We start from the raw sequence: 27,580 nt of genomic DNA, 5'->3' as shown, positions 1-27,580 counted from the left end.
CGAGTCCCGAGTCTCCCGAGCCGGAAACTGAGTCCGAAGGTGTCCAATTACTATAGCAACTGGAGTTTAGAGGGAAAATGGCGGTGATTTTGTAGTAGAATTTTCATTTCAGTTTTGTTGACTAGAAATTCGTTAATTTAATCCCAAAACCTTAACGATTCTAACTGAAATATGGGGAAGAAGAAGGCAAAAGAGCCAGAGACTCCAGCGAAGGATGAGGTAGGTATTTTTGGACAAAGGTCAGCGCAAAATTCACCAATAGATTTTCTCAAAACAAGTTGACTTTTGAAGTTTCGTCCAACCTTCGCGTCCATTTAAATAATCTATGTTTTCACGACGATCAGGCTAAATCGAATTCGAAAGTACTGTTGCGAAACGCTTTTGGTGTATTTCTTTTAAAATTAACTAACTTGACAAGCGGTAGAGGAAGCTTTCGGTACAGAAAATGGTGCACTTCTCTCAGGTTAGCCCATGTATAATTTTGAAAGTTTTCCCGAAATTTCTGAGGAATATGCCTATCTGTTACCTATTTTAGAGTTTTGCACGAACGATATTCAATATTTTTGACAGGATGCACATTTATTTTATTTGCTATATGATTTATCTGAAGAAACTTACATGGTAAATTAACTGGGAAAACTACGATTGCAACTTGGAAATTTTAAAATGCGGCGGCATTTCTTGGTACAACAAATGTCACTAGGTATTTTTCAAAGGAGTTCACTTTTTTTCATTTTTTTTTTGCAGTAACAATAATCATTCAGTGGTTGGCAGTTATTTACACTAAAAATCCTGCTAATGACATATAGTTTTGTACATGAAATTCAAATCAATTTTTTTTTGTATTTTTGCTATAATCCTCTGCTCATCACTATTTTATGTTATATCAAAGGCTAAAAAAATAAAAACCCACAGACACAAACAGACATTATTTTAAATTATTTAGATCATTAGTGCCTTGACCATTCCACAAGGATTCATAAGACCAATGTTCATAGTTTGCCAATATTGATTTGTATTCTCTTACTAATTAAGTAAATCTATAAAATTTTGTTTTTGCATATTTGCGCACAAGACCATCACAGGGCTAGAGAGCATCACTGATGTCTGTCTTTAATTTATCAGTTAAAACCCAGTAATATGGGTAGCATTTTCTTTCAACTTGTTGTGCAACAAATGTTGTATTGCTAGTTGCAATAATTTATTGTTTGTTGCCAGTATTACTACCTCCGCACAACAAATTTTCGTTTTGCATGAAGTAGGTGCTGTTTCTGGAGGTAGTAATATGGGCAACAAACAATCATAACTCGCAAATTATGCAACATTTGTTGTGCAACAAGTGGAAAGAAAATGTTACCTGTGACAAAAAGTAACGACAAAGATGCATCAAACCAGTCTCTTGGTACTTTAACTTGCCTATAACCATTCTCACAAACACATAGCAGACTGTAGCATTTCTCTACGTCATGGTAACACAGAAAGCCACAAAAGCTTAGAACAAGAATTCATCTTCCAAATCAGCACTCTAAATCACCAAAGAATCAACCAGCTCTTTTAATTCAACTAGTTTATACTTGTTTTCCATGTTACCATGCTGCCACTGATGGCATTAAGCTCTACCTGCTCACTATGTAAACCAATTGTACACTGTACAGCCCATAATTCTTTGATTTGCTCTGGTGATCAAAGAGCTAATGCTTGAAACATGGTCAGCACTCAAATCTCTTTATGGTGGCCAAACTACCTTATCAACTCTGTTGATAAACCAAACATTCATTTCCACTCCCCACCAGCACAGCACTACAGTTTCTTTAGAGACAAACCCCCTTTTCCAGTTACTTGTATTACTTGACCTTTACTGTCTCCATACTACAAAGTGTGTTTACCCAAGGGTTCTCTTAACTCTGAATGTACAACTTTGAATCTTTCTCATGTGGACTATGAAACACTGGCCATGGCAGATCGATGAGCTAGCAGGAAAGTTATTATAACAAATTATTACTACATGTAACAGATTATTGACTGTTGTGTTGATTGTTTAAACAGTTTGATCCCCTGGAACTTGTCAGCAAGAAGCCACACACAGTTGTTCTCATGTTAGATTCTCCAGAGGAACATGTTCTTCAGTCAGCTTGTGAAGCATTGTACAAGTTTGCAGAAAAGTGTGAGTTATGGTTATTTCTGCTCTTTTTGCAGTTGCTCACTGGGTTATATAAAAATTGACAGAAAAAGAGGGGGAAAAGGGGTTGAATATTGTCACGTTCCCAGTACCGCAGACACGGGGGGTTGTGTACTGGAGTTCGCTTGGTCAACCACAGTGAAGTACACGGCAAGGGCAGCAAGACTAATGCATTTATTAGGATCAGGCTGAGCCGTCTATTTACAACACTTGCGGTGAAAACTAAAAAGAATACAATTGTCTAAGTCTAAAGAAACGGAAAAAAACTACGAATTCACGCCGTAAAAAAAGAAAGGAAAGAATACATGGAATTTTACAAGCGTAACTTACGTCTGATCTTGACTCCGGGGTTGAGAACAAGTTACTCCACGTTCTCTTAGAGACTCCGTTAGAAATAGCTCCGTAAACTCCTTACAGTTTGAAAACTCCTCGCAACTGAGAAACGTGCTTACAGAAAAAGGATCTTAATACATGTCTTTGACGTAAAGGAAATAATGATGTAAAAAGCTTTGTGCGGCTCTAGAGCCAAAAAATGGATATTCGGTAATCATGCAATCAATAAAACAAAGCTACAAACATTAAAGAACAAGTAGTCCCTGAGTGTTTCTAAAGTGCATTGTTCTTGTCAGGAACGTGACAAATATTTTAATATGGGACAAGCAGCTTTCAAATTTCCTGTGTTCTTATGTCTTTCTGTGGGAATTATCAATATTTTTCTCCAGGAACCACATATTGTCTCTTTTTATTTAGGCTTACATGATGTAATGATTAAAGGAAACCTTACAAATAATTAATAATATTAGAAGTCAATCACACTGTAGAAATCAGAGCAAATTACCTGATATGTCAGTGACCCGCGACCCAAAGTTTGCCATAACTTTAACCCTTTAAACCTCAGGTACTGACCAATATCTAAATTCTCCTCACAGTATTACTACTTTATCAAACATACAGGTTATGAGAATAGAGGAACTGATCACCAAAGTTAAAATCTCAAGATTTTTTAAACAAATTCACTTGACCTAGTGAAATAGAAAATAAAGAGAGAACAGTGGTAAGAATTTACATTCACTTTCAGGTTTTAAGAGGGTTAATAACAGCTTCTCATTCTAATTCAGGTGATGAGAACAGACAGGAGTTGTTGAATCTTGGAGCCCTGGAGCCTCTGTTAAAGCAGGTGTTATCTGAAGACAAAGTCGTCAGAAGAAACGCCACAATGTGTCTTGGCACCATGGCTCAAAGTAGTTAGTTAAAAAATTCCTACTTTGTTTCATTCTTAGACTGTGAGCAGTCTCTCTTGCTCAAAAATCTGCAGGGAAGAATGCAAATAACTGGGTGACCGCGATATTAGAATTTTTCTATTCTTCTCCACAGATTTTCGAGCAAAAGGCAGAGTGCTTACAGTCAATTTGCATTCTGAAATCTCTGCTAATTCGTTGATCTTGATTTAGCAAGTGAAAAGTACATTTTTTTAAAAATCATTCTGCATTTGTTAAAATTTATGGAAATATTATATTTTTTTCACTTCAGCTAATGTTAAAAAAGAACTACGAAAACTGTCGAGTATACAGCCATTGGTGACATTACTGGGACCTGATGGTAAGGATATAAAAAATCACAAGATACGTGTATGTCATTGAACTGTATTCAAAATATGCTAAAACCTCTTTAATATGGAAACCAAAGACATTCAGAGCTAATATTTTGTCCATAATTTATTAGGTGGGTGGGTACAATACCATTTACACATTATTTCTGAGGTGTCCATATTGTATATAATTATGTAGATTATTTAGCCTCTCTAGTTCCAAGTCTTTGATATAGCTAGATTGTCATTATATTATCAAATGTTATATTGTTTCTTTTATAATTTATGTTTTTCAGAGGATGTTTTATGTCATGAATTTGCAAGTTTGGCACTTTCGTCCATGGCAGGTAAGGACATTAAAGAAAGATAAACACTTCAGAGCTGTTAGCTATAAGACACTGCATGTTCCTTCATATGAAGCTGTTTTAAACCTTCACTCTATTTGTAAAATGACTTGACTGTGTTCTTAACGTTTTGTGCCATAGCTGAATTTTCTTGCAAAGTGGAGATCTTTGAGCAAGGAGGCCTTGAACCCATCATAAAACTGCTCTCATCAACTGACTGTGATGTACAGGTACAAACATGGTAGCTTAAATAAATTACATGACTGTAATTAAAGACTAATCTTGACTGGTGAATATGAGTGGTAGTTATCAGGCGGCGAGCACAGTGTACTGTCACTGTGAAGTCCATGGTTCATTAGGCTGATTTCTGCCAAATGAATGATCATTGTTTTTTTCATTTACGAAAAAAGTCTTCTCCAAATATTGTCTCTAGCTGCTATCCAGGAATACAAGGAAAAAAAGTCATGAGGGGTGTTGGCCTGCTATTTGATCGGAGGAGGGGGGTTGGGGGCTAAGACATAGGGAAAAGCCTTTGACCTTTATTGAGAATTGTACTTTAGCCATTGACCTTGCCATTGTAATTTTAATTATATTTATTTAGGATATCTTTATTGTAAAGCACGGGAGAGCATCTGTTTATGATTCGCGCGCTATATAAATAATAAATTATTAAATTATTATTAAAAGCGGACAGGAAATGGGAGAGAAGGAAGTGGGAACTAGGAGAGAAGGGGTGAGAACTAGGAGAGAAGGGAGAACTTGGGGACATGGGGGTTAGAGGTAGGGGACATGGAGAGAATGGGATGGGAACTAGGAGAGAAGGGGGAACTTGGAGACATGGAAAGAAGGGGGTGGGGAGTAGGAGAGAAGGGGGAACTTGGAGACATGAGGGTTAGAAGTGGGGGACATGGAGAGAAGGGGGTGGGAAGTAGGAGAGAAGGGGGAACTTGGAGACATGAGGGTTAGAAGTAGGGGATATGGAGAGAAGGAGGTGGGAACTAGGAGAGAAGGGAGTTGAAACTAAGAGACATGGAGAGAAGGGGGTGGGAAGTAGAAGAGAAGGGGGAACTAGGAGACATGAGGGTTAGAAGTAGGGGGCATGGAGAGAAGGGGGTGGGAAGAAGGAGAGAAGGGGGAACTTGGAGACATGAGGGTTAGAAGTAGGGGATATGGAGAGAAGGAGGTGGGAACTAGGAGAGAAGGGAGTTGAAACTAAGAGACATGGAAAGAAAGGGGTGGGAAGTAGGAGAGAAGGGGGAACTTAGAGACATGAGGGTTAGAAGTAGGGGGTATGGAGAGAAGGTGGTGGGAAGTAGGTGACATGGGATGGGAATGAAGATTAAATGGCACTTGTATGAGAGTAAGAAGTTGGAGAAACAATAAGAAAAAATGACAGAAATTTTGTGGCAGACTGAAATAACAAGCAGAAAAATAAAAGACAAAAGAAAAGATAAGAACAGTGTCAAGTGCCACCAAGGAAAAGACACAATCATGAAAGTATTGAAAATGGGGAGTGGTTTCACCAGTCATATTGAACTTCCAATATTGTGTAATTTGCTCCCTAGAAAAACTCAGTTGAAGCCATTTCACTACTAGTTCAAGATTACCACAGCAGATCGGCAATAAGGGAAATGAACGGTTAGTTTTAAAGTATAGTTTGGCATTTTACAAACTCAAAAGGTGTTTTCTGCCAGCTTGATTCTTGGCATTATATTGTAATAATAATTTATTTATAATAACTTTTGTTGTCTCGTTATTATTTTCTTTTTGTTATTTCTTAATAAATTTATTGACAAGAGTAAGTACTAATAACATTGTTATACATCATTACTAAGTTGCATTTTCTTTCTTTGTAGGACTGCAGCCCCTATTGGCATTGTTAGATTCAGAGTATGCTGTTATTCAGCAACTGGCATTGGATAGTTTGATCCAAATTACTCTTGATGGTAACTATTTCACAACATACAAGTGATGATATCTTTTGACATTTACGTTTGTTTTGTTGTGATTGGTATGGGTGCTAACTGTATCACGCCATCTTTAATTTCAATTGACAGCTGATAACAGAGGTGCTCTGCGTGAACTTGAAGGTCTTGAAAAACTTGTTGAATTTGTAGGAAATAAGGTTAGTACAAATAATTTGGAGGGCTTTTTGAATAAAGAGTGATGATTTGGCCTTAGATTCCAAATTCTCTTCACATCATTTATTTATTTGATGTAACCTCGTTCATTAAATGAATGATATTATTTACATCTCCGGTCAGCGGATTTCTTGAGAATCATAAATAATAATAATTTGCGTAACTTAGCATTGTTTGCAATTTCTACAACATTCTCCAAATACTCTCTAATCTTGCATACAGTTTAAACATTGCTTTCTAAAAACTGGAGCAATTTTCAGTGTTTATTTTGGCTTAATAACCAATAAAAGTCCTTTCATTTTAGGAATATGAAGATTTACATGTGCAAGCATTGCAGGTTTTGTCCAACTGTCTTCAGGATGTGGAGAGCATGCAGGTACTTTAAGAAATGTAATGGCATGTTTTCTCTTTCATCTGAGCAAATGTATACAACTATATACATCTATTGATTTGCCGAAATCTCTCCCACTTGTATCAAGGGTCACTTTCATTTATCGTTATTTTTCTGACGTAAAACGTTGAAACAGTTTTTATTGTGTTTTAGCTCATTCAAACGTCTGGCGGATTACAGAAACTTCTTGCGTTTGCTGCAGAATCTGCTATCCCTGAAGTCCAGCAACATGCAGTAAGAATTTGCTTACAAATTAGCGGCTGTGTTCTTTAATGCGTTCTATTAATAATGGTAATAGGACTGAGTGGAGTCCAATTCGGTCCGTAATCATACGAGTGATTTGTTTCATCATGAGTATGCACAGACTAAGGACTGAATTGGACAACACAAAGACCAGTGTTACCAGTTAATCATATCCACTACAATTTCCGAGAACAAATTCCTATGACCTAACAAATAAACAAACTTCTCATGAGACATTTCGGAGAATGTGAAAAAACCGTTTTATTTACGAAATAGGTGGGAAAAAGGACCTGGGAAAGTGCAACTGTCCTATTACATTGTGCTCAGTGGAGTTTGCTGTTCAATTACTTCTTAGGCGTGACATGTACACTGTCCTATTAATGCTCCAACCATGACTGCTCACAGCCAATCAGATTCAAGAATTTTGTTATAGTTATGATTAAGATAAACATACAACTTACGGTGTATGAGAGCTTAATATATAACTTAATGTTGAGTTGCACACTGATTTTTGAGCTTCAATATTAAAAATTGGATTGATGTATTTATATTCTGCATTAAGGACCACATTTCTTATTTATTACACAATTATGTGTTAAACAGCTGTAACGGTTATGATTTACTTATTGTGAATAATTTTATATTTTTTTGGATTGAAAATATCCGCAGAATGTTGTTACTAAATTGCTTGGATATTCAAAAGTCCGTTGGGATTCTGGGAGCTAGCCTATGGCATATGCGATATAAATAAATTGTAACGACTGCTGTTAACTCGTACTATTTTTTCTTTTAGGCCAAAGCCATTTCCTTGGCAGCAAAGAATGGTAATTTTTAAATTCTATTTTCAGTTTTGTGATACTTATAGAGCCTTTCAGTCTGACATGTGGAAGGAGGCTCAGTGTAAATAACGTAATTCGGCTACTGTAAAGAGATTCGAGTGCTGACGCTTTTTGCGTTAGCTCTTTGTAGGAGGAAGGATTCGCTCTGATGAATGGAAACGTCAGCACTCAAATCTCTTTACGGTGGCCAATTTACCTTTAGTTATCAACTCCGTTGATAAACCAGATATTCATTTCCACTCTCACCGACGCAGCATCACAGTTTCTTTGCAAACAAACCCTCTTATCTATTTCTTAAGGCGCCGTTAAACCAGACAATTTTTCTTGCAACTTCCCTCGCAATTTCCTCGCGACACAAGTTGCACGTATCGTTGCCTAGTGTAACATGCCCTGAAATGAACATGTCCCGCAATTGTTTGTTGGCGCAACAGCAGAAGTCGTTTCTATTTCGTGCAATGGTGATTGCAACAAAACATTGCGAGACAAGTTTATTTCAGGGCATGTTACACTGCGCAACGTTTCGTGAAACTTGTGTTGCAATCGCGCAACGAAATTGCGAGACAAGTCGGAAGACAAATTATGTAGTGTGACAGTGCCTTTAGGGTGTGGACGTGCACGCAATGTCGTATTGAAATGGCTCTCTTGCAAGTTGTATCTTGTGACTCCGTTAGGCCACACAGCCCACCTCTGTCTACGCAAGTCGACGTTTGCAAACTTGCAATGACTTTCGATTCTGTTTGGCCAGGGTTTTAACCAAGCTTTAAATGATGTTGTTAGGTGAAAATCGTAAGATCTTCCACGAGCAAGAGTGTGAGAAAACGCTGATAACCTTGCTGTCCTCAGAGGTGAGTTTTTCATGATCCTTATGGGCTATTCTTCTGACTCTTCCACTCCTCAGGTACCGTGCCTGGCTAACACCCTCAAACGTTATCCAATATAATACGACTTTGAAGCACTTGGTTATGGATAACCAGTCTTTGTTGACAAGAAACAACGAGTTGGATGCGGCTGTAAACTTCATTAAATGGAAAACAACGCTCTTTTTTTACTTTCTGCTCTAAGCTCGTGTTTTCCTTTTAAGGACGGTGCCTACTTTTGTAACTGCGCATACGTTCTGCGCATCGGGAGATGCACTCGGGTTTCCTATGGGTGGTGCCTACTAATACAGGGATACTGCATTTTTGCGCGGTTTAAAACTATGCGGAGAAAGCAGAACTTAGCAAGTGCTCTTGGTATCCAAAAAGAAAATTGGGGGTAACCCTGCATTTTTCAGAGATAATAAAGCTTCAATTTGAAAAGAAAAAAGAAAAAACGCCATACATTGCTTCGTATTTTACTGGGTTTTTTTTAACAATTGTTCCTTGATTATCTCTAATTAAAATGCGTGGCTACCCCCAATTTTCTTTTTGGATTTCAATAGCCCTTGCTAAGATCTGCTTTCCCCGCATAGTCATAAACCACACAAAAATACTTCTGTATTAGTAGGCACCGTCCTTAAGTGACATTTAGAGGTTATACCAAATATCACTCTATGTCAAGTTTTGAAACTACAAATAAACCTAAAGAAAGTAAATAGGGTAGTCCTTGCTCAGCGGCCCTTCTACTGTAGCGAAGAAGTTTCACTTAAATTTACCGGAAAACTCAAAGTTCTCTTGTGTTTGCACCTGTACGTTTCAGAATCCTGGAGTCCAGTCCTCAGCATCTTTAGCTCTGGCTGTTATGTCCGAGAATCTTAGCAGCAGAGACGTGGTTGGGAAACTGGGTAAGAGTTTACTGCAGTGCCTTTGTCTTGCTCTCTACTGATTACATGTATCCTCTGAGTTTGGAACTGTTCTCTTGGCGATAAGTGCAATAGGGAGCGAAAGAGTAAACGAGACAAGTGAAAGATTTAGAGAAACTTGGGGCAACCTAGAGAACTAACAGTTATATTTTTGTTTATAGAGGGTATTCCGTCATTAATTTCGCTACTCAGTAGTGACAATCCTGATGTGAAAGAAGGCGCCACACTTGCTCTGGCGAACATCACTACCGCTAACAACACAAATTGCGGGTAAGGTTATGTAGCGCAGATGTGCTTTCCTTTTCAAAGTTGTGGTTTTTCGCCAACAGGTAGTCATTTTGGGCCTTGTTACTTCAACATTTCATTTCATTCCAAAGCTTTATTTAGTTAGTTTTCACATCCAAGGTTTATTTGTTTGCCCGCGCGTACACGAAAACATTGCACTGCTTGAATTGAACGGAGAAAAATGAAGTTCCTAGGTTCCATAGACAAAAAAATGTCTGCATGCATTAGGAACTGGGCTATATTCTTTTGCGACTTTTTTGGTGTTGCATGGAATGTTTTGAATGATCAGTTATTCGTGTTGTTTTGGGACCTATTCGTTTTGGGTATTAATGAAACTAAAACATGTTTTGCTCCTGAAAGGAGGATGAACAAAATACAGATTACTTGAAACAGAAAAAATTACCTTCTTTTGGTAAAAGTTTGGGAGTAGTCGGATTGCGCTGTGGTGAGAGCACTCGCCTCCCACCAATGTGGCCCGGGTTTGATTCCCGGACTCGGCGTCATATGTAGGTTGAGTTTGTTGTTGGTTCTCGTCCTCGCTCCGAGTGGTTTTTCTCCGGGTACTCAGGTTTTCCCCTGTCCTCAAAAATCAACATCATGATTTCCAAATTTCAATTCGATCTGGAGAGTGTCCCCATGCTGTAAAGCGCATTTGATCATCTTATCATGGAATTATACGCTTTTCAAATATACAAGTATATGTATTATACTTTATTTAGTTTTCATTTGTGATTTCGAATATGCGCGAGTGCTTTTTTTTAGAAAGGTCACTGTTCTTGTTTGTTGAAATTGATATTTCGTTTCTCCTTTGTGTAAACCATAGCAAGAACAATCAGAATAGTTGATCTTCCATGAAAAATATAGGACTGTACTCGCAGTGTTAGCCCCAGCAAACTAACTGTGCGTCCTTGGTGTGTTTGTAGTGAGGTGGTGGACAAAGGAGGTGTTGATCCACTAATTACTCTATTGAACGATATCAAGCCACTGGTACAAGCCAATGCTGCTGTGTGCCTCACCAACCTGGCCACAGAAGGTATTTAAAAGTACTGTTAACTAATGATATATACAAATCGCATTAAAATGCAACATTGAACAAAAGCAGGTTTAAAAATTTTCACGTAATTCTCACGCTAGCTCATGACACAGTAATGCATCAGTCAATTCCAACAGTGCCCATCCCCCCCCCCCCCCGGGGCCGACCCCCGGGAATTAGGATTTTTTGAAAATAAACTGGCAAATGCCCCACCGCCGGGACAAAATAGTTATTCAAATGCCTCGGGGTGGTGGCTCAAACATGTCAAAAATGTTTTATTTTCTTCGTTACTCGTCTTACTTTCAGTAAAATCTAAGCTAATTCAGACCAAATTAAGTCCTAGTTGGGTCTTGTTTCCCCTAGTTAGTGTAAAAATAGGTCATTCTACAGCTCTAGCGTCCCATTTTATATCCTATCAAGACGCATTCAATAAGAAACTTACTGTATTTGCCGATGAATTTGTCATTAAGAAAGCGACAATGCTGTAGGGTGAAAAAAGTGAGATGGTCAAATGCCCCGGAGTAATTGGGTAGAAGGCTAATGCCCGACCCCCGGGATGGAAGGTGTGGGAAAATGCCCCACTATTGCCCGGGTGGGGGGAGGGGTGAGCACAGCTGGAAATGACTGATGCATAATGACACAGTTTGCATGTTCTCCCGCGCTTGGTGTTGGATTCATGTTTTCCCGCGCTTGGTACCCGTTGCATGTTTTCCCGCGCTTGGTACCGGTTGCATGTTTTCCCGCGCTTGGCGCCGGTTGCATGTTTTGCTATGTTTGGCAGCGGTTGGTTTCCAGTTTTGACTGGCTCGCTGAGTTACTTGCATTTGTTGTGATTTGTTAGATGTTATTATTTTACGTTTTGGTTATATGGTAGTCTTCAGAAAAGCACTGTTAAAGTATTATTAATTGTTTCCAATTCTTATTTCAGAATCTTGGAGGTCGGAGATTCAGCAGAGAGGAGTTGTTCCGGCTCTAGTGCAAGCTTTACAATCAAAGTAAGGCAGAACTATGAATTAATGTTTGTGGTGCGTATTTACATGTGTAAGATTAGCTCAACTAGGTTTTAATTTTTTGTTTGTTTTGTATTCAGTGCCGCTGTTGTACAAAGCAAAGCTGGAATAGCAGTAGCTGCCTTTGTGTGCGACGCAGACTCCAGAAATGAGGTAGAAACTTATTGCTTAGCAAAACTATGGCATTGCACTTGTTCACTAGCTTCATGTATTAAGCACGAGTTATTTCTGTAAACAAACCTAAACCTATCCTCAACTGTAAGTTACATACACCCAGAGGATTATGAAAAGGGATGAGGGAAAAATTAAAGATAAGAAATGTGATAGGCTTGGTTGAGTTGTGAAGAAAATACATCCACATTTACAGACAGCGGCGAAAGCACGACTTTCCGCCACGCCTGTCAGATGCGCCATACTCCAACCAGAGATTAACAGAGAGTCTCCTGGCAAGCTAGTTCATATGGCACATGTGCCACATACTGCTGATGTCGAAAGCACCTTGTGTGGAAACAAGAGAGAAAGATAGCGAATGAGAAGCAAATTGTGTTAGTTTTTTGTGTGTGTGCTACGCTCTTTCAAACTGACTATAGTCCACTTACTGTTTTTGTATTTCTCTGTAAATATCAATTTGACAAGATCCATGTTGTAACGTTTTTCTTGAGCGTGTGCGTCATTTGTGCGCCAAAGCTGCATCTTGAAATTCCCACAATGTGCCTTTATCCGGTGGGATAAACTGTAGCTTGTACTTATCAATTCGTCTTCTTTTCAGTTTCGTGCGGAAGGAGGTCTTCCCCGGTTAGTGGAGCTTCTGCGCTCAGGCAATGATGATGTCAGACGGAGCGTGGCCTGGGCTGTACTGCAGTGTGGCAACGACTTACCGACCGCAACCGAGATCTGTAGACTGGGGTGAGTGAATGATTTGAAGTGAAATGGAGTGAAAACTTTGGAAACTTCGGTTAGAAATCAAATGGGTCTGAAAACAGTTTTTATACTTTCTATAATTGTGAACCGAAAAGGTCATGACCTGCGTGGCACTTGTACAAACAGCAGTATCTCTAGGTGATAGAAGATCAAAGTCACTGAAATAACCATTATTTGGCACTTTGATTTTCTCTCACCTAGAGATACTGCTTTGTTGATACTTTCTACTCAACTTTTACTGGAACAGAACGCTGAAAATTTATTTTGTAGTCGATCTGATCGTTTCTCCTTCCGCGTCCTCTGATGACAAATGGCGTTTGTTTTTTCATTTGATTTGAAAAGCTCTTACCTTTAAAGAAAGTTCAACTCAAACGTTTTCTCCCTGAAGTTAACCTTCCTTTTGATAAGTGTCGTCAGTTCCACCTCTCACACGTGAAAACTTCGTTTCAAAAATTAAAAGATGACAGTCCGTTAGGTGGATTTTTAGCTCTTTAAAAAGTAAATTGTCTTTTAATGAAGGTTGCCTGTAACCGTTTGGTAAAGTTAAATCTTCTTAGCCTTGAAATGAATATAATTCGTTGTAAAACATTTCTATAGGCTAAACTCGTTTTTACAGTACTTATGTAAAAGTTCGCCTAACGTACACTCAAACCTTTAAAATCTGGTGGCCAATCATAACTTACTTGATACTTACTTTGATCATGTTCTCGTACCAACCGATCGTTCTAGCAAAAGATTTTGGTGATTCAAGTGAGCCAAAACTTTTGTCTAACTTACCATGCGCGTTCTTATCTTTCCAGTGGTTTAGATGTGCTAGGGGAAATTTCCTTGTCCACATCTCGTCAGTCCGGGTTTGCAAAAGCCGCCATGGAATGCCTCCTGGATAGCAACCTTCCTGCTAAGTACGCCATGACGGGTGCACTGAGCTCTAACAACATCATACAGGATGGATTTTACGACTGCGGGCCGGTAAGCAATCTGTTGTTAATCAGTTTAGACTTAAGTGGAAGATGTGATTCACTAGGACATTTTTGCGGGACAAGTTTGACTGCCAAGTTACCTTGGATGAAAGTTTATCTCCCTCTCGTTAATCTACCAAGTTTCGTGCACACTTTTCGAGTTTGAACTGCCTCGTAACAGTCTCTTACTGACCGCAGTCAAAATGGGAATAGCTGTACTTGATGTCGTGACGTAACAATCGACTACAACGTTCCACAAGCGCGCACTGCGTTCTTTAACGCGCGCACTGTTCTTTTTTACCGATCGTTTTTAATTTGACGCGCTCGATTCAATTTCGTCAATATTTCAAACTGCAACATTGCTTTTGAAGTATTTCAAAATATTAATAAAAATTGTTGAGGTCTGCAAAAATATATTTCACAAGTTTGTTGTCAATACCGTGTTATTGAATTTTGGTTTTGTTGTTTCAGATGCGTCCAGATAGCAAGTTCTTGACGTTGGAGGAACTTAGTTCCCAGTCTACAGACGCTCACCGACCGATTATCTTGATCAACTCTAAAAACGCTGAGAGGTAAGACCGAGTATGTAACAGAGGGTGCTGGTCGTAAGCCAGTCCTTCGAACTCCGAAAGAGGGCGTATACCATTTTCAGAATGTGTTTTGGCGATGTTACACGGAACGATTTTTACGCAACATTCAAATGCGTTTAAAGTTCTTGTCGCGTGACCGATGGCGTGCGGACAATTTTTAGCGAAGTAATTGTTTACGCAAACGCATCGTAACGTTTTTGGTCTGTCTTAAAAAAATTCGCAACACGCTGTCGCAACAAAATGGTGCTATTAAGGTGGCCGAATACAGTTTTCTAGTGTACAGGTGTTAGAAGACGTTATTTGGAAACTATGTACTTCTGGACGCCCAAAATTGGCATGGTGTAAGACTAACTAAGAAGAAATGTATTTTGATACGTCTTGTTGAGCTAAGTACTGTTTCCATGGCATCGCAGCGAACTATTAAATGTCCATAAATGGTAGGTTTCCTTTATTTTTAGAAAATGCACTCATTAGATTTTTTCCATTTTTTGTATCCAGAAAAACTCACAAAACACTGACACAGTTGCACTATTTTCATGTAATTTTAACAGAGAGATCTCCTGTAAATATTGATTTTGCATTTTAATGTTTTGTGAAGATACCCTCTGTTAAGGTGGATTTCCACTGTCGCGTAAATTTTACGGGCGTACATGTAGACGTGAATTTAGCTGGCTTTACGTACGTAAATAGAATAAGAAGCGATGTATGAGCCGCGTGCGTAAACGTAAAAAGTTGAGTGCTGTTAAACTTTTTACAAAATTCTCGAAAATGGGTAGCGCCCAAAGGATTAGAAAAATCTCTAGACAGAGAACACACAGTTCTTCACGCTTTTGTGAGCGGCAATAAATACGAGGAATTGTGTAGGCCAGGAAAATTCAACGAGTGGATTTTTGAGGTTACAAATGTAAAGAATTAACCTTGAGTGTAATACGGTGAGGGGGTGTTCACGATGTTCCCGCTTGATTTTCCCAGTGATTTGAGGTAATAGAGACTGTTTTACACACATTAAATTACTCATCTTTTAATGTCTTCTTGTTCCTTCAGAAAAACTCCGTCGCCAGTTCTTCTCACGCCTAAGGAGCCAGAGAAAAGTACAGAGAGACTGGGAAAAGGAACAAAATCCAGCAAGGACTTGAAAAGGTTTGTTTCTCTCAAGTTTTATTCTGTGCTGGGATTATCCTTACAGTTTCTTACAGGTTCAAACTAAACAACGTGTATCATTGTTTTCGAGGATAGGCGCTTCGGTTGTCCGAAAAAATCCCGTCGCATTCTGGCTTGAGATCCAGAGGAGGGACGTTAATTGCAGGCTATCGGTCTCATAGATCTGTTGTGGGCCTGTACTCCTCGTGATCTCACTTAGTTTCTTTGCTGTACAGGACTGTCACGTGACTGCACGAGAAGTGGCAAGTGTGACCGTTTCTAATCAATTCGCATGCTTCACGTTGCACCGTCCAATCAGAATTCAAGTATAGCTTCGATTAAACAAACTCAGTGCAACAAGTGAAGTTGAATTTGTTTTCTGGAACGGTGAACCTATTCTCCCTCATTTGGAATTCGATTCGCTCCGACGAAGGGCTGACGCTCGCAACGTCACCACTCAAATCTCTTTACGGAGGCCAATTTACCTAATCAACTCTGTTGGTGAAAAGCGGCAAATATTAGAGACTTAGAATCGCGTTTACGGCAAACGTGAGATTCGCGTTTATGTTTTTTCTTGAAAAAATGAGTACATAGTTGAGAATTGTACAAAACAATTCTGGCCTTTGATGCTAACGTAAAACTACTCAATTTTTGCTGAGAAACTGAAACGTGGTCACGTGGTTATTTCTGTAGTTTGCAGCGGAAATTCTAAATCTGAAAAAAGGTCCTCACCCAAATAGGTCCCCACGGTCTCAGTTTTGTGAGTGTTGTAACATGACAGTGATTCAGTGACTTTTCTCTATATTGAGCCCACTTCTCTTTTCTCTCTCATTCCAGCAAGAGCAGGATCATGCGTGAACGAGAGGAGCAGAAACAGAGAGAAGAAGAGGCCGCTTTATCCGAAGCCTCTGCCGCTCAGCAGGAGGAGGTACCCGCCTGGCAGCCCCCCGCTGATGAGGTCCTACATGGTTACATTGAGGAGGTGCGGAACAGTATCCAACCACTGAGCAGCAACAGCGAACAGATAGAGGCTCTTGCAAAGTGAGTCACTTGGTAACTGCCTTGTGCAGTTCCAACTGGTACAGACCAGTCTGTTTTAAAAAAGATTATGAAAATGCCCACTTGGTAAAAAACAAAAATCGTGGGGGAAAAAAGCTCACCATAGTAAAACACTGCTCAGTAGCTTGCATTTGAATTATTCGTCACTGTATACTGATAGAACAGTACTTTCCTGTGATGTTTTTGCGTTGTACAAGTTGGTTCTACTTTGTTTTCTGAGGACGAAATCTATTCAGATGCAATCCATGGACCAGCACTTTCCTGTGGTGCTGTTTATAATGCTGGACAGGGTGGCTGTAGAGTCTTTGGACGAAATCCTAAAGTGTGACCATTCAAGTGAAAGTTACTTAGCAGTACTTTCCTGTGGTGTTGTTTGTTAATGTGCTGTACAAGATGGGTGTAACTTTTTTGAGTCTGTGGAGGAAATCCTAAATATGGAAAGAACTGGTAGACCTGTGTTTCAGTTTGGCTGAGTCTGTTTTCTCTTATTTCTTTGCAGCTTTGTCAGTGATAAGATGGGTGGGCCTGTGGACCGTGAATCGCTGTCCACCTTCAGCTATGAACTTCCCATAGGCCAACTGAAGGTCGAGCTGAATTCCAACATTATTCCTATCGGCAAGATACAAACTGGAATCTTTTATCACAGAGCTTTGCTTTTTAAGGTAACCGTTACCGGTAAATTTTTGTATAACTTATAGTCCATCGCTTTTAATAAAGGTGGCCAGGTTTTGAAGGTGTTGGAAAATATACAGATTGGTAGAATACACTGTAAACTTTGTGAGATACAAGACAGATTTCTACTGCAAAAGAAACCTAGAAGGGCCCATGTCGGACTTATGTTTTTTCGCTTTGACAGCGAAAAGAAACGTTTTCGTAAACAATGTTTACCAGTACAAAATGGGTTGGCCAGTAATATTTGTTGATTCCATGGCCGTGTTCACACTCAATATTAATTTTATTCAACTGAAGTATAATTGAGGCTATCATACTCCATTTAATTTTGTTCAATTATGATTCAGTTCACATCTTAAAGAATTAGCAGAGTAACCTCGCAATTGAGATTAAAACAAAATGGGGCCTAATCGCGGCTTGGCGGCCATAATTTTTACTACACTCATAACGATTTTGAGGCGAGAATTAATGGCTCGGAAGGTTCCCAGATATATTGTTGCCGTCACGAATTTTGCGATGTTTCTGCTTCAGGTTGATAATTTTAATACGACACTGTTGCGTACCTCTTGCATGCCCTCCTTTGGCCATTCCTTGGGTTACTTGATCCCACACTAGTTTCCTGTTATGCATAGTATTGAAATCGTTTTACCACGCCTCTTCGCTCCACAACGCAATGAGGCTTGTCACCACATGTCCGCCATTTTGGTCAATCATGCACTGTAATTACCTCAAACAACACCCTTGAGGTTGTTTGAACAAATCATAATCCGCTTATAATCTAGGACTGTAATTAGTTGGTGTGGACGCCCTCAAAATATAATTCGATTTACAGTTGGATTGTAATTGGGGCCTAGTGTGAACAAGGCTTATATATTTCATGCTCGTTTTCAGGCTCTGGCTGATCGCATTGCAGTGAGTTGTTCGTTGGTTCGGGGAGAATACAACAGGGCCTGGAACGAAGTGATGTTGTGTGAAGAGGCCAAGGTAAGCGAAAAAGAACGCTTTGTTCAGAATTTTGTACCTATTTTTTGTTAGTCTGCTCCATTTCAGTGTCGTACGGGCATTATTTGGTACTATTGTCATTTTATTTCGGATGAGAAAAAACAATAAATGGTATATCTTAAATAATCACCACTGTTATATACCTAGACTTTCACTCAACAAAACGAGCACTGTGATTGGTTGATTCTTGGTCACGTGCCCCTGATCAAATAAAAATGTATCCCGACTGGGATACAATTCCGCAGTTGTTGCTCTCTCAGTTGTTTGTTTCCTTGTTTTTTTGTTGTGATTGTTGAAGAGAAAGTCTGAATATATAACAAAGCACTTAATGTATGGACCCTCGGGAAACTAGTTAGTTTTGTTTTCCCACGAGTCCTGATGTTTCCCGAGACGATCAGGACTCTCGGGAAAACAAAACAAACTGTTTCCCTCGGGACCATACATAAAGTGTATAATGTGTTTAGCACAGAGCACACTTTCCAGATCGAATTGGAATTTGGAAATGTTTTTGCTATTTCAGGATGATCAGCCCAAGTTTCCACCTAAAAGCTACATTGTTGATCTCATGCACATTCCAGGCCGACTGATGAGCACTGACTCGCCCGAGGCCTCTTTCTACCAAAGGCTTTAGCTGCTGATCACCAATTCCTTGTCATACATCAGTTAACCAATGAAATTTTGTTTTAATGCGACAGTCCTCGCGTTTGAATTTGTTTCAAATCAGGTCCCGTGTATTTAGAGCATGATTCATGAACTTCAGAAAGAGACCATTTGTGGTCGTAAATTGTTCACCGAACTGATGTGCACGCGAAACTTTCAAGCGCTGGACTCGTAGTTAATGGATGTCGGGGTTCCATACTCGTTAGTTACAGTACTATTTGTATGTTATCTTCCTGTACATAGTGTATATTAAAATTTGTTTTTTCTTGTTTCCACCTGTTGCACTTTTTTTCAGTTTGTGGCGGAAACAAATTTTGTTGCTGAAGTGTTTGCATTTAATTTCTACTGTTATATTATTTTGAACGATTTATATTATCAAAAATATTTAGCTCTCTAACATGCTCTTAATTTCTATCAGAATTACACTGATGTCTTATTTTCGCGAGGCTTAGAATTCGCGAAAATCTTACAAAAGTTACAAGTGAAATTTCCGCGATGTTCGAGAAGTACTATAAAACTTGAGAAATGTACAAAGATTCCAACGGAAAACAGTCTTTTTTGACCAATGATAGGGCAGGGTACTCTACCAAACTACTTTTATGTGATGGGAAGCCAAAAATAAAACGAAAGCAAATGGCAAATCGCATTAGAGTAGCCGCAAGGACAAGGCGCTGCATAATACTATACTGTTGTTTTTAATTTTCTTTATTTATTTTCCTTGTGAACATGTGTCAATAAATAGTGCTTAGAGTAGCAATAAGGCCTCACGTTTGATGACGATACACTCGGACATGTATCCCTAGTTACTGGTATAAACAAGTGGTTTCAAAATTGTTTTCTCTGTCAATAGGCCATTTTCATGATGGCGTCATTTTACTACAACTACCAGAATTCATTTCGCTTTCCTTTTCAAATGCAAATTTTGTAATCCCAGTGGACAGCAAAGAACAATAGCTCTAATTAGCATGAGAAAACAAAAACCAGAAGGATTCTAGTAGTTGTAGTAAAATGACGCCATAGCGAAAATGTCCTATCGAACTAACTATACTTTAGCCTATGACACTCGAAACCGGCTCGTGGTTTTTTTGTATCTCGGTTCACCAACATACCCATAAGACAGTCTTAAACCCTAAATAAATAAGTGCATATTTACAACATTTACATAAATAAAAGACGACCAAGCGGTAAACAGTATACCGCTGACTCGTTGATATAGACATCTGCGGATGCAGCCATCTGCATCATGCGCGTGCGTGGGACGTTTGTGTACGGTTGCTGCGCCAGTATTAGCCAAATCTCCATTGTTAAAAGACGGCTAGCAGAGACATTGCAGCATTAAAAAGACGTAACAGAAACCACCGTATGAAACAGGCCATGGGAAGGATATTGTTAAGAGCAGCACCATGTGCTAAGAGCTGCGACTACATGTAAACTTCTTGTTGGGTGCAGATGTCAGTTTTTATTCCCAAAGCCTCGCCTCCTGTCATCTGTGTGATGAACGACGCAAAGTGTCCAGCTCGATTGCCAGACCCTCCATCTGTCGCGCTGTCGATTCCTACAAACAAATCCAGAAATTGAAAAAGAAGACATTTTATTTGTAACCATACTTACGGTATGACATCACATCTATATCACATCTCTACCTATCCACAATATCTGGAACCGACCCGGAACCGAACACCGCGTCTCCTAGTTTTACTTAAAATCTGCCAGTTATTTTCTAATGGCAAACTCGAGCTCACTCTCCTCGATTTCCCTTCTAACTCGGAGAAAGCGTTCCTTTTCATGGGTGAAATTAAGACGACTTATCTCAAATATTGGTAATTTACCCTTTTAATCCTAATATCAAATTACAAATTCTCCTATATTGTCCCCATACTTTTCATATAAAAGTACTGTGGACAAGTTGTTAAATTATCAAGGATATTCACCTTGGGCGATCGTATCATTAATTCTCATGACCTCAGGGGTCGACTAAGCATTGATATTACAAGGAGAAATTTGATGCTGATCACTGTAATCGCTAATGACAGCAGGAAACAAGGTTAGATAGCGAAATGAAATGTTCATGTACAAGTCCCTAATGGCGGCCAACATGTTCATCATGTTTCATGGCACCAACACACTGTCCCCACTCCAGTGAGTAAACATTTTGTACCTTAAGTCTCTCCAACTTCTGTGTGGTCATTAGGTTATAGTCCCTCTCGGCCTCTAAAGCATGTTTCATTCCTTTTGTTTCCCATTGATTCTCGGCCACGTCACTCGCAAGCTTGCTTATTGTCATGCGACTGGCCTGTCGAGAAAAAGTACTCTTCAGCCACATAACAGAGATTCATATTCAACACATTGTAACACTGCTCAGATATGGTCATGGTACATTGAATATTCGTCGTCCGTAGTCAACCGGGGCAGATATCCTGCGTTATTATTCAATACATTGAAATGCTGCCCAAATATGGTCATGGTACACTGAATATTCGTCGTCCGTAGTCAACAGATATCCTGCGATATACGTAATTTCGTGTGTCGGGGAGAAGAATGGAAAGTATCAGGCGATATTCCGCATGATTTCCCCAGATCATTGTTAAATAGTCCCTTTTACAAATCAGCTTGTTCCGTGTTCTCAGATAGCGCGAACGGCGAACGGGCTTTTTATTTTCATGTTTCCTTCCTGATTTTAGCCGCTCGCCGACCCCACCATTTGATATCCTGGAACCGGCTACTTCACAATAGCATCGAGATTCCCTATCAATTTGTATCACTAATGAATCTACGATTACGAAAGGAAGCCACAAAGAGTACCTAAAAAATTACGAATTCAAGCAAATTTCGCGATTTTCTCACGACACCAAATTTTCGCGAATTTGGAAAATTTGTTGACACTTTTTTTCTAACAAATACAGTCGACTCCCGATAACTTGAACCATCAAGGGAAATTGAAAAAAGTTCGAGTTATCGGGAGTTCAAGTTATCGAGGGTAAAGTTATTTTTACAATAACTGTCCAAATTCCCGCGCGCTGATTGGCTCGTAGCTATTGTCCATAAGAGTACAGACAATAAAAATGACGTCAGATGTAGCGCGCGCTTTCTCAACGAAAAGAAATAGCCAATTCCGCTCGTCCTTTTTCCATGTTATTGTAAAAAACAAATCGACGGCAGTTTTCTATGGTCTATACTCTTATAGACCATAAAATGACGCCTGCGGCTCGTGGTTCCACTTGAGTTTTGAACATTTTTTGACGTCATTTTATGGTCTATAAGAGGATAGACCATAGAAAACTGCTGTCGATTTGTTAAATAGTAAAGGAAATACTTCATTTTTCTTTACCCTCATGAGTTCTTTCGCTTTCTCAGTGGCTTCATCAACTTTTCTCTTCTCCACTTCTCTTTTCTTAAAGTTCTCTCGGTTGTGTTTTTCCAGAGCATCCTGTATTTTCCTGTAGAAAAAAGTCAGCTTATTACGGGAATGTTTACATGGAGGGAGGAAGATCCTAGCTCTAGGACTAGCACTGTTTTCTGTACTTCTGTACTTCTCCGCCACGACTGAAATTTCTGTATGTAAATTAAATGAAAAGTTGTTTCGCCTTCTAGGATCTTCCTCCATGTAGACAGGGCCTAACTTGAGTTCGCCTTCTACTTTCCCTTCAACATCGACATGAATTGCATTGGTGGCATCATAACTTTTGTCATTGGCCAATTTAGCAACTTTGTATTAATGGTTTTTTAAACTTCTCAGCAGCCACTCAATAGTCAACAACGCACGTGAAATTGCCGGCACGTGCGTAACTAATTAGTCTTTTCTACAGCTCGGATTTGATTGGCAAGACCACTGACAACAAAGCCAACAAAAAAAAGGGCTAAAAAGCAATAAACTAAAGCCTGGTTTACACGTACGACGCAAGCATAAGCATAAGGTGACATACGTAAGCGCAGAAGCATAAAAATTTGGCAAAATCGCGCGGCCGGGCTGCCTTTTGGGGCGAGATTTTATTCCAACATGGCGGACTACAATATGCAATGACAACTTGTCACTGTTTTTCAGTTTCCTTTCCTTGCGCAAGGACGATGCAAGCATAAGCACAAGCGCAAGCAAAAGGCGCTTATGCTTGCGTTGCACCGGTTTACACGTAGGTTTCTTTAGTCTGAAATGTCAGCCGTCTTCTTCCCTTCGCGCCCTCTGTGGGTTAGGGGGAGGAGAAGGCTGACATTTCAGACTAAGGTGTCTTGTGCTTATGCTTATGCTTGCGTCGTACGAGTAAACCAGGCTTAACTGGCCGAAATAGAAACAACTTGTTTTGTGACAGGTAATTTATTTTTGAGCAAGTTGGAAAATTATTTGAAAATGCGGGTTTTTCGTACCTAGATCTCACTAGTTCAGCCTGCAAGTTTCCAAACTTTGTCTTGAACCATTCTTGTGCCTCTCGCAAATTTTCAGAAACCTGAAAAAAGAGTTGAAGAAGAATACTAAGACTTAATAATTTAAATCCCGCAAACAACATAACTTCAGAAAAACACGCAACTCTAAACTTTGAGCCGGGGTAAACCTGAAAGGGGGATGAAGAGGGTACAAACCTTCCTCTCGTTAGACTGCAAACTCTGATAAGCTCTCATCGCATAAAATCTGCTCGAATTTTCAGGAAAATCGACGCGAGTTTTAACCGGCTTAGAGAAGAGAAGTCGGATCCCACCAGAGTGACACAGAAAATACGACAGAGGGATACAGAAAGCGGGAACTTGTCAAATGGAACCGCAAATTTCCCATCAGTCTAGTTCAACCTAAAAAAAAGTGGCCCACCTCAAAAAGCGGACCTTTGTTTCCAAAACGCCTTTTGGACCGAGCCTTCCATTCGAAATCGAAATTTTCAGAAATTTTGGCTGAATGAACCACATCCAAGCTATCACAATTATTTGGGCAGATTAAAATCCAACCAGATTTACATTTTATGGTACTTTCTGTGTTCGCCGTCAAAAAGAAATGGGAAAAATCCCTTTAAAAAAATCTCGTCTTTAAATCTTATTCTTGTTTGCTTCTAGCGTTATTCTGTACAGAGAGAACATACCTGTTGAGTTTCAAAGTTCGCCTCTGCTAGTTTTCTCTCCGTGTCTTTCCGTGATGATTCTAAATCCTTCTCACGTGCTTGCAGTTTCTACAACGAAATGGAGATTTCTTCAGAATAAATACGCCAACAGCCCACATACTCAGCCAAACCAGTCGTCTGTTTCTTTACAAAACCATTTGTGCAGCGCGAGTATTCTTCAACTTTTTATAAACGTCCTCACCTTAAAACGTTGTTCCAGTTCTTTTCGTACGCGCTTTTCTCGTTCAAGCTCTTCGTCTTTATCCCTATTAATGATACAATTGTATTAGTACATCCTAAAACGAAAATTCACAGAACTAATTGACAATAAGAATAATGTAATATATATATTTAGCCCAGCTTAAAAGCGGAGCTCCAAAATTACCTTTTAAAAGCATTTCTGTTTATGGTTTAAGCGCTATTTATTTTAACCTCCATATTAATAACCTCCAAAAACTGTTTTATTTTAACCAACGTATTAATACCCAATACCCAAATTTCTGGCATTGACGGGTTAGAAAATTTTGTTACCCATGGTGCTCCTCGCGTGCGCCTTCAAGAGGCCAACCGAATGATCTTCCGGATTACGAGTCCGACGCCCTTACCAGCTCTAACCGCTCGGCCACGCAGCTTTCACCGTTTCCATAATTCGCTCGCCACAATATGAGCCTCCCTGATACGTTATGCAGCTGGCATAAATAGACCTGTTCTTATTTTACCACAACTCCATGGTTAAAGGGGAGGTATCATGGGTTTTTTTTATATATATATATATTTTGTTAAAAACGATGAAATAAGACCTTCAATGAGCTGCCAAATAATTCTAGAATGACGAGAGGAAAGAAATCAACTCAATTCTTGAAAGAAACAACTCGTGATCTGTTTTAGCGCATTTTGGACACAAAAATGCGAGAACTTGAAAAACATTAGCCTAACATTTTTCAAGTTTCAATCCATACCGGTCTACTCTGCCAGGGTCACTAATCGACAGTTTTATTGCACTGGGGTGATAACTTGTAACAAACTTGACGATTATTTTGTTGTTTCTGCTGACAGACAAACATTTTTGGCTTTTTGAAATGACAGCAAATTTGCATGATACTTCCCCTTCAGTTTAAGACTCAAAACCACGATCACTGAGGGTTCTGCCTAAAGGTGTAAATGATCAGACTGGGATGAGCTAACACCACTTCATTCTGTATGATGCAATTCTAACTCACCGTTGAGCTTGAATCAACGTTTCTAGTTCCGTTTGAAGGTCACTAAACTTTGACACAAATTCTCCAATAGTTTTGGCCTACAAGAAAAAAAAAAGACAATAAAAATTCGTGAGTTTTTGTCTGCTAAGAAGTCGTGCTGATATAAGCTTAGGTCTATTGGAGGTCGAACATAGCTCACATATTCATCTGGGCCGGGTTGTTCGAAAGCCGATTAACGCTAATCTACGATTGAAAGTTAATCCAGATTTTCATCTCGCTCTTTAAAAGTAGTTTTAAACCCTAATTTCAAGCTAAAGGTAAAAAAAAAAAAATCAAAACGGAGGGCCAAAAATCGTTTGGAAGAAGTTCACGTGAAACCAGGATTAGCTTAATTGGGTTTGAACAACTGGGCCCTAGTATATATAGCTACTATTCAATGAAAAACGAATTCAAAAACCAATTTTTTTGAACAAAATAAATAAATAAATAAATAAATAAATAAATAAATAAATAAATAAATAAAAACATCATACCTGCTCGGCGTTTTTGCGCATGTATTCATTTTTAACTTTCTCCAAGTTGTTGAGCTCTTTCTTGAAATGCTAAACAAATAACGCGAAAAACAGGTAAACAAAACAAAACAAAGGTCCGTCTGCCGCGCTCTTGCTCGTGATGAATATCGCAAGTATTGAAACTAGTATCGATATCAGTGCGATTTGGGCGCGATATATCGCCGCGATACCGCAGAGGTTTTGAACATGTTCGAAACATCGCGGGCAAATATCGCCCCCGAATCACGCACTGAATTAGCCGCTAGCTGAGTTTTACTTTACACTTGCAATTTTCATCGCAATCTCGAGCACGATAAAAGTGCGACAAAAATTGCATCAAACATACTTTGTGTCAAAGGACTAAAGAATGGGTAACGTGCAACGAACAAACTTCTTTCTTACCTCTGTTTTGCCCTTAGCTCCTTCCTCTTCAATTTCCTTGGCTTTCTGCGCTTTGCGTAATTGCTCCAGCTGGACCTTCAAAGATTTCATTTTTGATTTGTTTTTTGTAAGTTGCTCTTCCAAGTCTTTGACTTTGTCCTCCAGCTTCTTGTTCGTCTCTTTGATCTTGTTCTTGTAAACATTCGCGTCTTCCAAGTCTTTCTTTACCTGTAAGAATCCAAACAAAATGACAAAGAACCAACATGATAGTGAATGAAATAAACAAGAATAGAATGATGGAGTTGCTAAATTTTTTTGGCATTGTCTGTCTGTCTCTAGTTCATCTGAACAGCCTCCATCAAAGTGCAAAGCAGCCAACAAACTCTTTCGTCTCGAACATGATAGCGCGCTATTGTGACGTTGATTATTCGATTTGCGCTTACGAAATGCCTGCCTATAATTTGCCTGACGTCATCACTTGTCCTTCGTACTTTAGAACGTCAGAGATAAATCTAATTGTTATGCCGTCATACAATAAGATTGTATAGCGACCATTGTCGTTGCACTAACAATTTTATAAAGGTAAAAGAAATGCAATTTCGACAACGTGGGGACCCTGTCTAGTCTTGTCAAGCAAGACACGAAAGATGCACGAGAGAATGAGAGAAAAAAGCTGTGGAAATCGATGTGGAAGGTTTTTCCCGTTGTCTTTCCACTTTCGTTTCTCTTTCCGTGCTGCCTTTTCCGCGTTTGTGAGAAAAGTGTTTTCAATGGGATAAATAATACCGACAATGTTATCTAACCACTCACGTGCAAAACGAAAGCTACCAGTTACTTCCTTTATGTCCGTTTTACCGCGTGCGGTTTTCTACATTTTTTATTTCATCCATCTTCTGTTACAGTAGAGTCATTAATATTTACGCCTTAAATTCCAGCCGGAAGGTTTGCAAATGGTAAGCGCTTACGGTTCCCACGCTTGACACCGGTTTCGTGTTTTTCCCGCGCTTGCATTGGTTTCGTGTTTTCCCCGCGCTTGTATTGGTTTCATGTTTTTCCCGCGCTTGGCATCCGCAATTGGCACATGTTTCACGTTTTCCCGTTCTCGGCAAAGGTGGCACTGAAAGCTCTCATCGGCTCACTTCGTTATCAACATTTGTTGTGACTGGCGAAACTATAATGAGTTTGTTGCATGACAAATGTTCCCCTCACTAATACCATAATTTCCACTGAACGGTGAAAACGTAAAAGGAATAATTCATGCTATCTTTCGTTCAGAAAATGTGGGAACGCTTACCTTGGCGAGTTCCTTCTTATGCTTCGTTCTTGTCTCTTGTAAATCTTTCTGTCCTTGCCGCAAAACCTCTTCGACTCGTTCCTCGAGTTCAACAGCCTTCTCTTGGCGTGTTTCCCGAATCTCGTGATCTCTATAAAACACACACGCAAAAAATTCATCTACTTCTGGTCAAAGCCCACAGACGTGCGCTTGACTCAGGTTCAAAGGAAAGTAAGGGAAAACAGGATTTCTTCAAGTGCAG

The 27,580-nt window shown here is 39.4% G+C and overlaps 2 protein-coding genes across 2 annotated transcripts in view; one reads left to right on the top strand and one right to left on the bottom strand.

Annotated features, from left to right (window-relative positions):
• Positions 1-61: 61 nt before the first annotated feature.
• Positions 62-19,111, top strand: LOC146488970 (armadillo repeat-containing protein 3-like). Its single transcript, XM_085115257.1, has 26 exons — positions 62-219; positions 2,047-2,164; positions 3,298-3,423; positions 3,710-3,778; positions 4,064-4,114; positions 4,253-4,341; positions 5,677-5,749; positions 5,968-6,057; positions 6,169-6,236; positions 6,557-6,628; positions 6,797-6,877; positions 7,680-7,710; positions 8,503-8,570; positions 9,403-9,487; positions 9,667-9,775; positions 10,714-10,823; positions 11,752-11,818; positions 11,914-11,986; positions 12,603-12,739; positions 13,555-13,723; positions 14,185-14,285; positions 15,348-15,443; positions 16,281-16,484; positions 17,002-17,164; positions 18,066-18,158; positions 18,697-19,111. The coding sequence occupies exons 1-26, from the start codon at positions 172-174 to the stop codon at positions 18,805-18,807; spliced, it is 2,502 nt and encodes an 833-aa protein (XP_084971383.1). The 5' UTR covers positions 62-171; the 3' UTR covers positions 18,808-19,111.
• The window catches only part of LOC146488969 (coiled-coil domain-containing protein 150-like), a 26,482-nt gene continuing 17,862 nt past the window's right edge, over positions 18,961-27,580 (bottom strand). The window contains exons 18-27 of the mRNA XM_085115247.1: positions 27,340-27,469; positions 26,067-26,273; positions 25,647-25,715; positions 25,135-25,211; positions 24,117-24,180; positions 23,897-23,983; positions 23,196-23,275; positions 22,165-22,273; positions 20,995-21,129; positions 18,961-20,391 (exon numbers count right to left, since the gene is read on the bottom strand). Of these exons, the coding sequence (XP_084971373.1) occupies positions 20,320-20,391; positions 20,995-21,129; positions 22,165-22,273; positions 23,196-23,275; positions 23,897-23,983; positions 24,117-24,180; positions 25,135-25,211; positions 25,647-25,715; positions 26,067-26,273; positions 27,340-27,469 (1,030 nt within the window). The 3' untranslated portion in view covers positions 18,961-20,319. The remainder of the gene's footprint in view (positions 20,392-20,994; positions 21,130-22,164; positions 22,274-23,195; positions 23,276-23,896; positions 23,984-24,116; positions 24,181-25,134; positions 25,212-25,646; positions 25,716-26,066; positions 26,274-27,339; positions 27,470-27,580) is intronic.

The sequence above is a fragment of the Pavona decussata genome, unplaced genomic scaffold (genome assembly GCF_977016875.1).
Source record: "Pavona decussata unplaced genomic scaffold, jaPavDecu1.1 SCAFFOLD_8, whole genome shotgun sequence".
NCBI classification, from domain to species: Eukaryota; Metazoa; Cnidaria; class Anthozoa; order Scleractinia; family Agariciidae; genus Pavona; species Pavona decussata.
The sequence above is the reverse complement of the archived record's forward strand: the minus strand, read 5'-3'. Positions and strand labels throughout refer to the sequence as shown.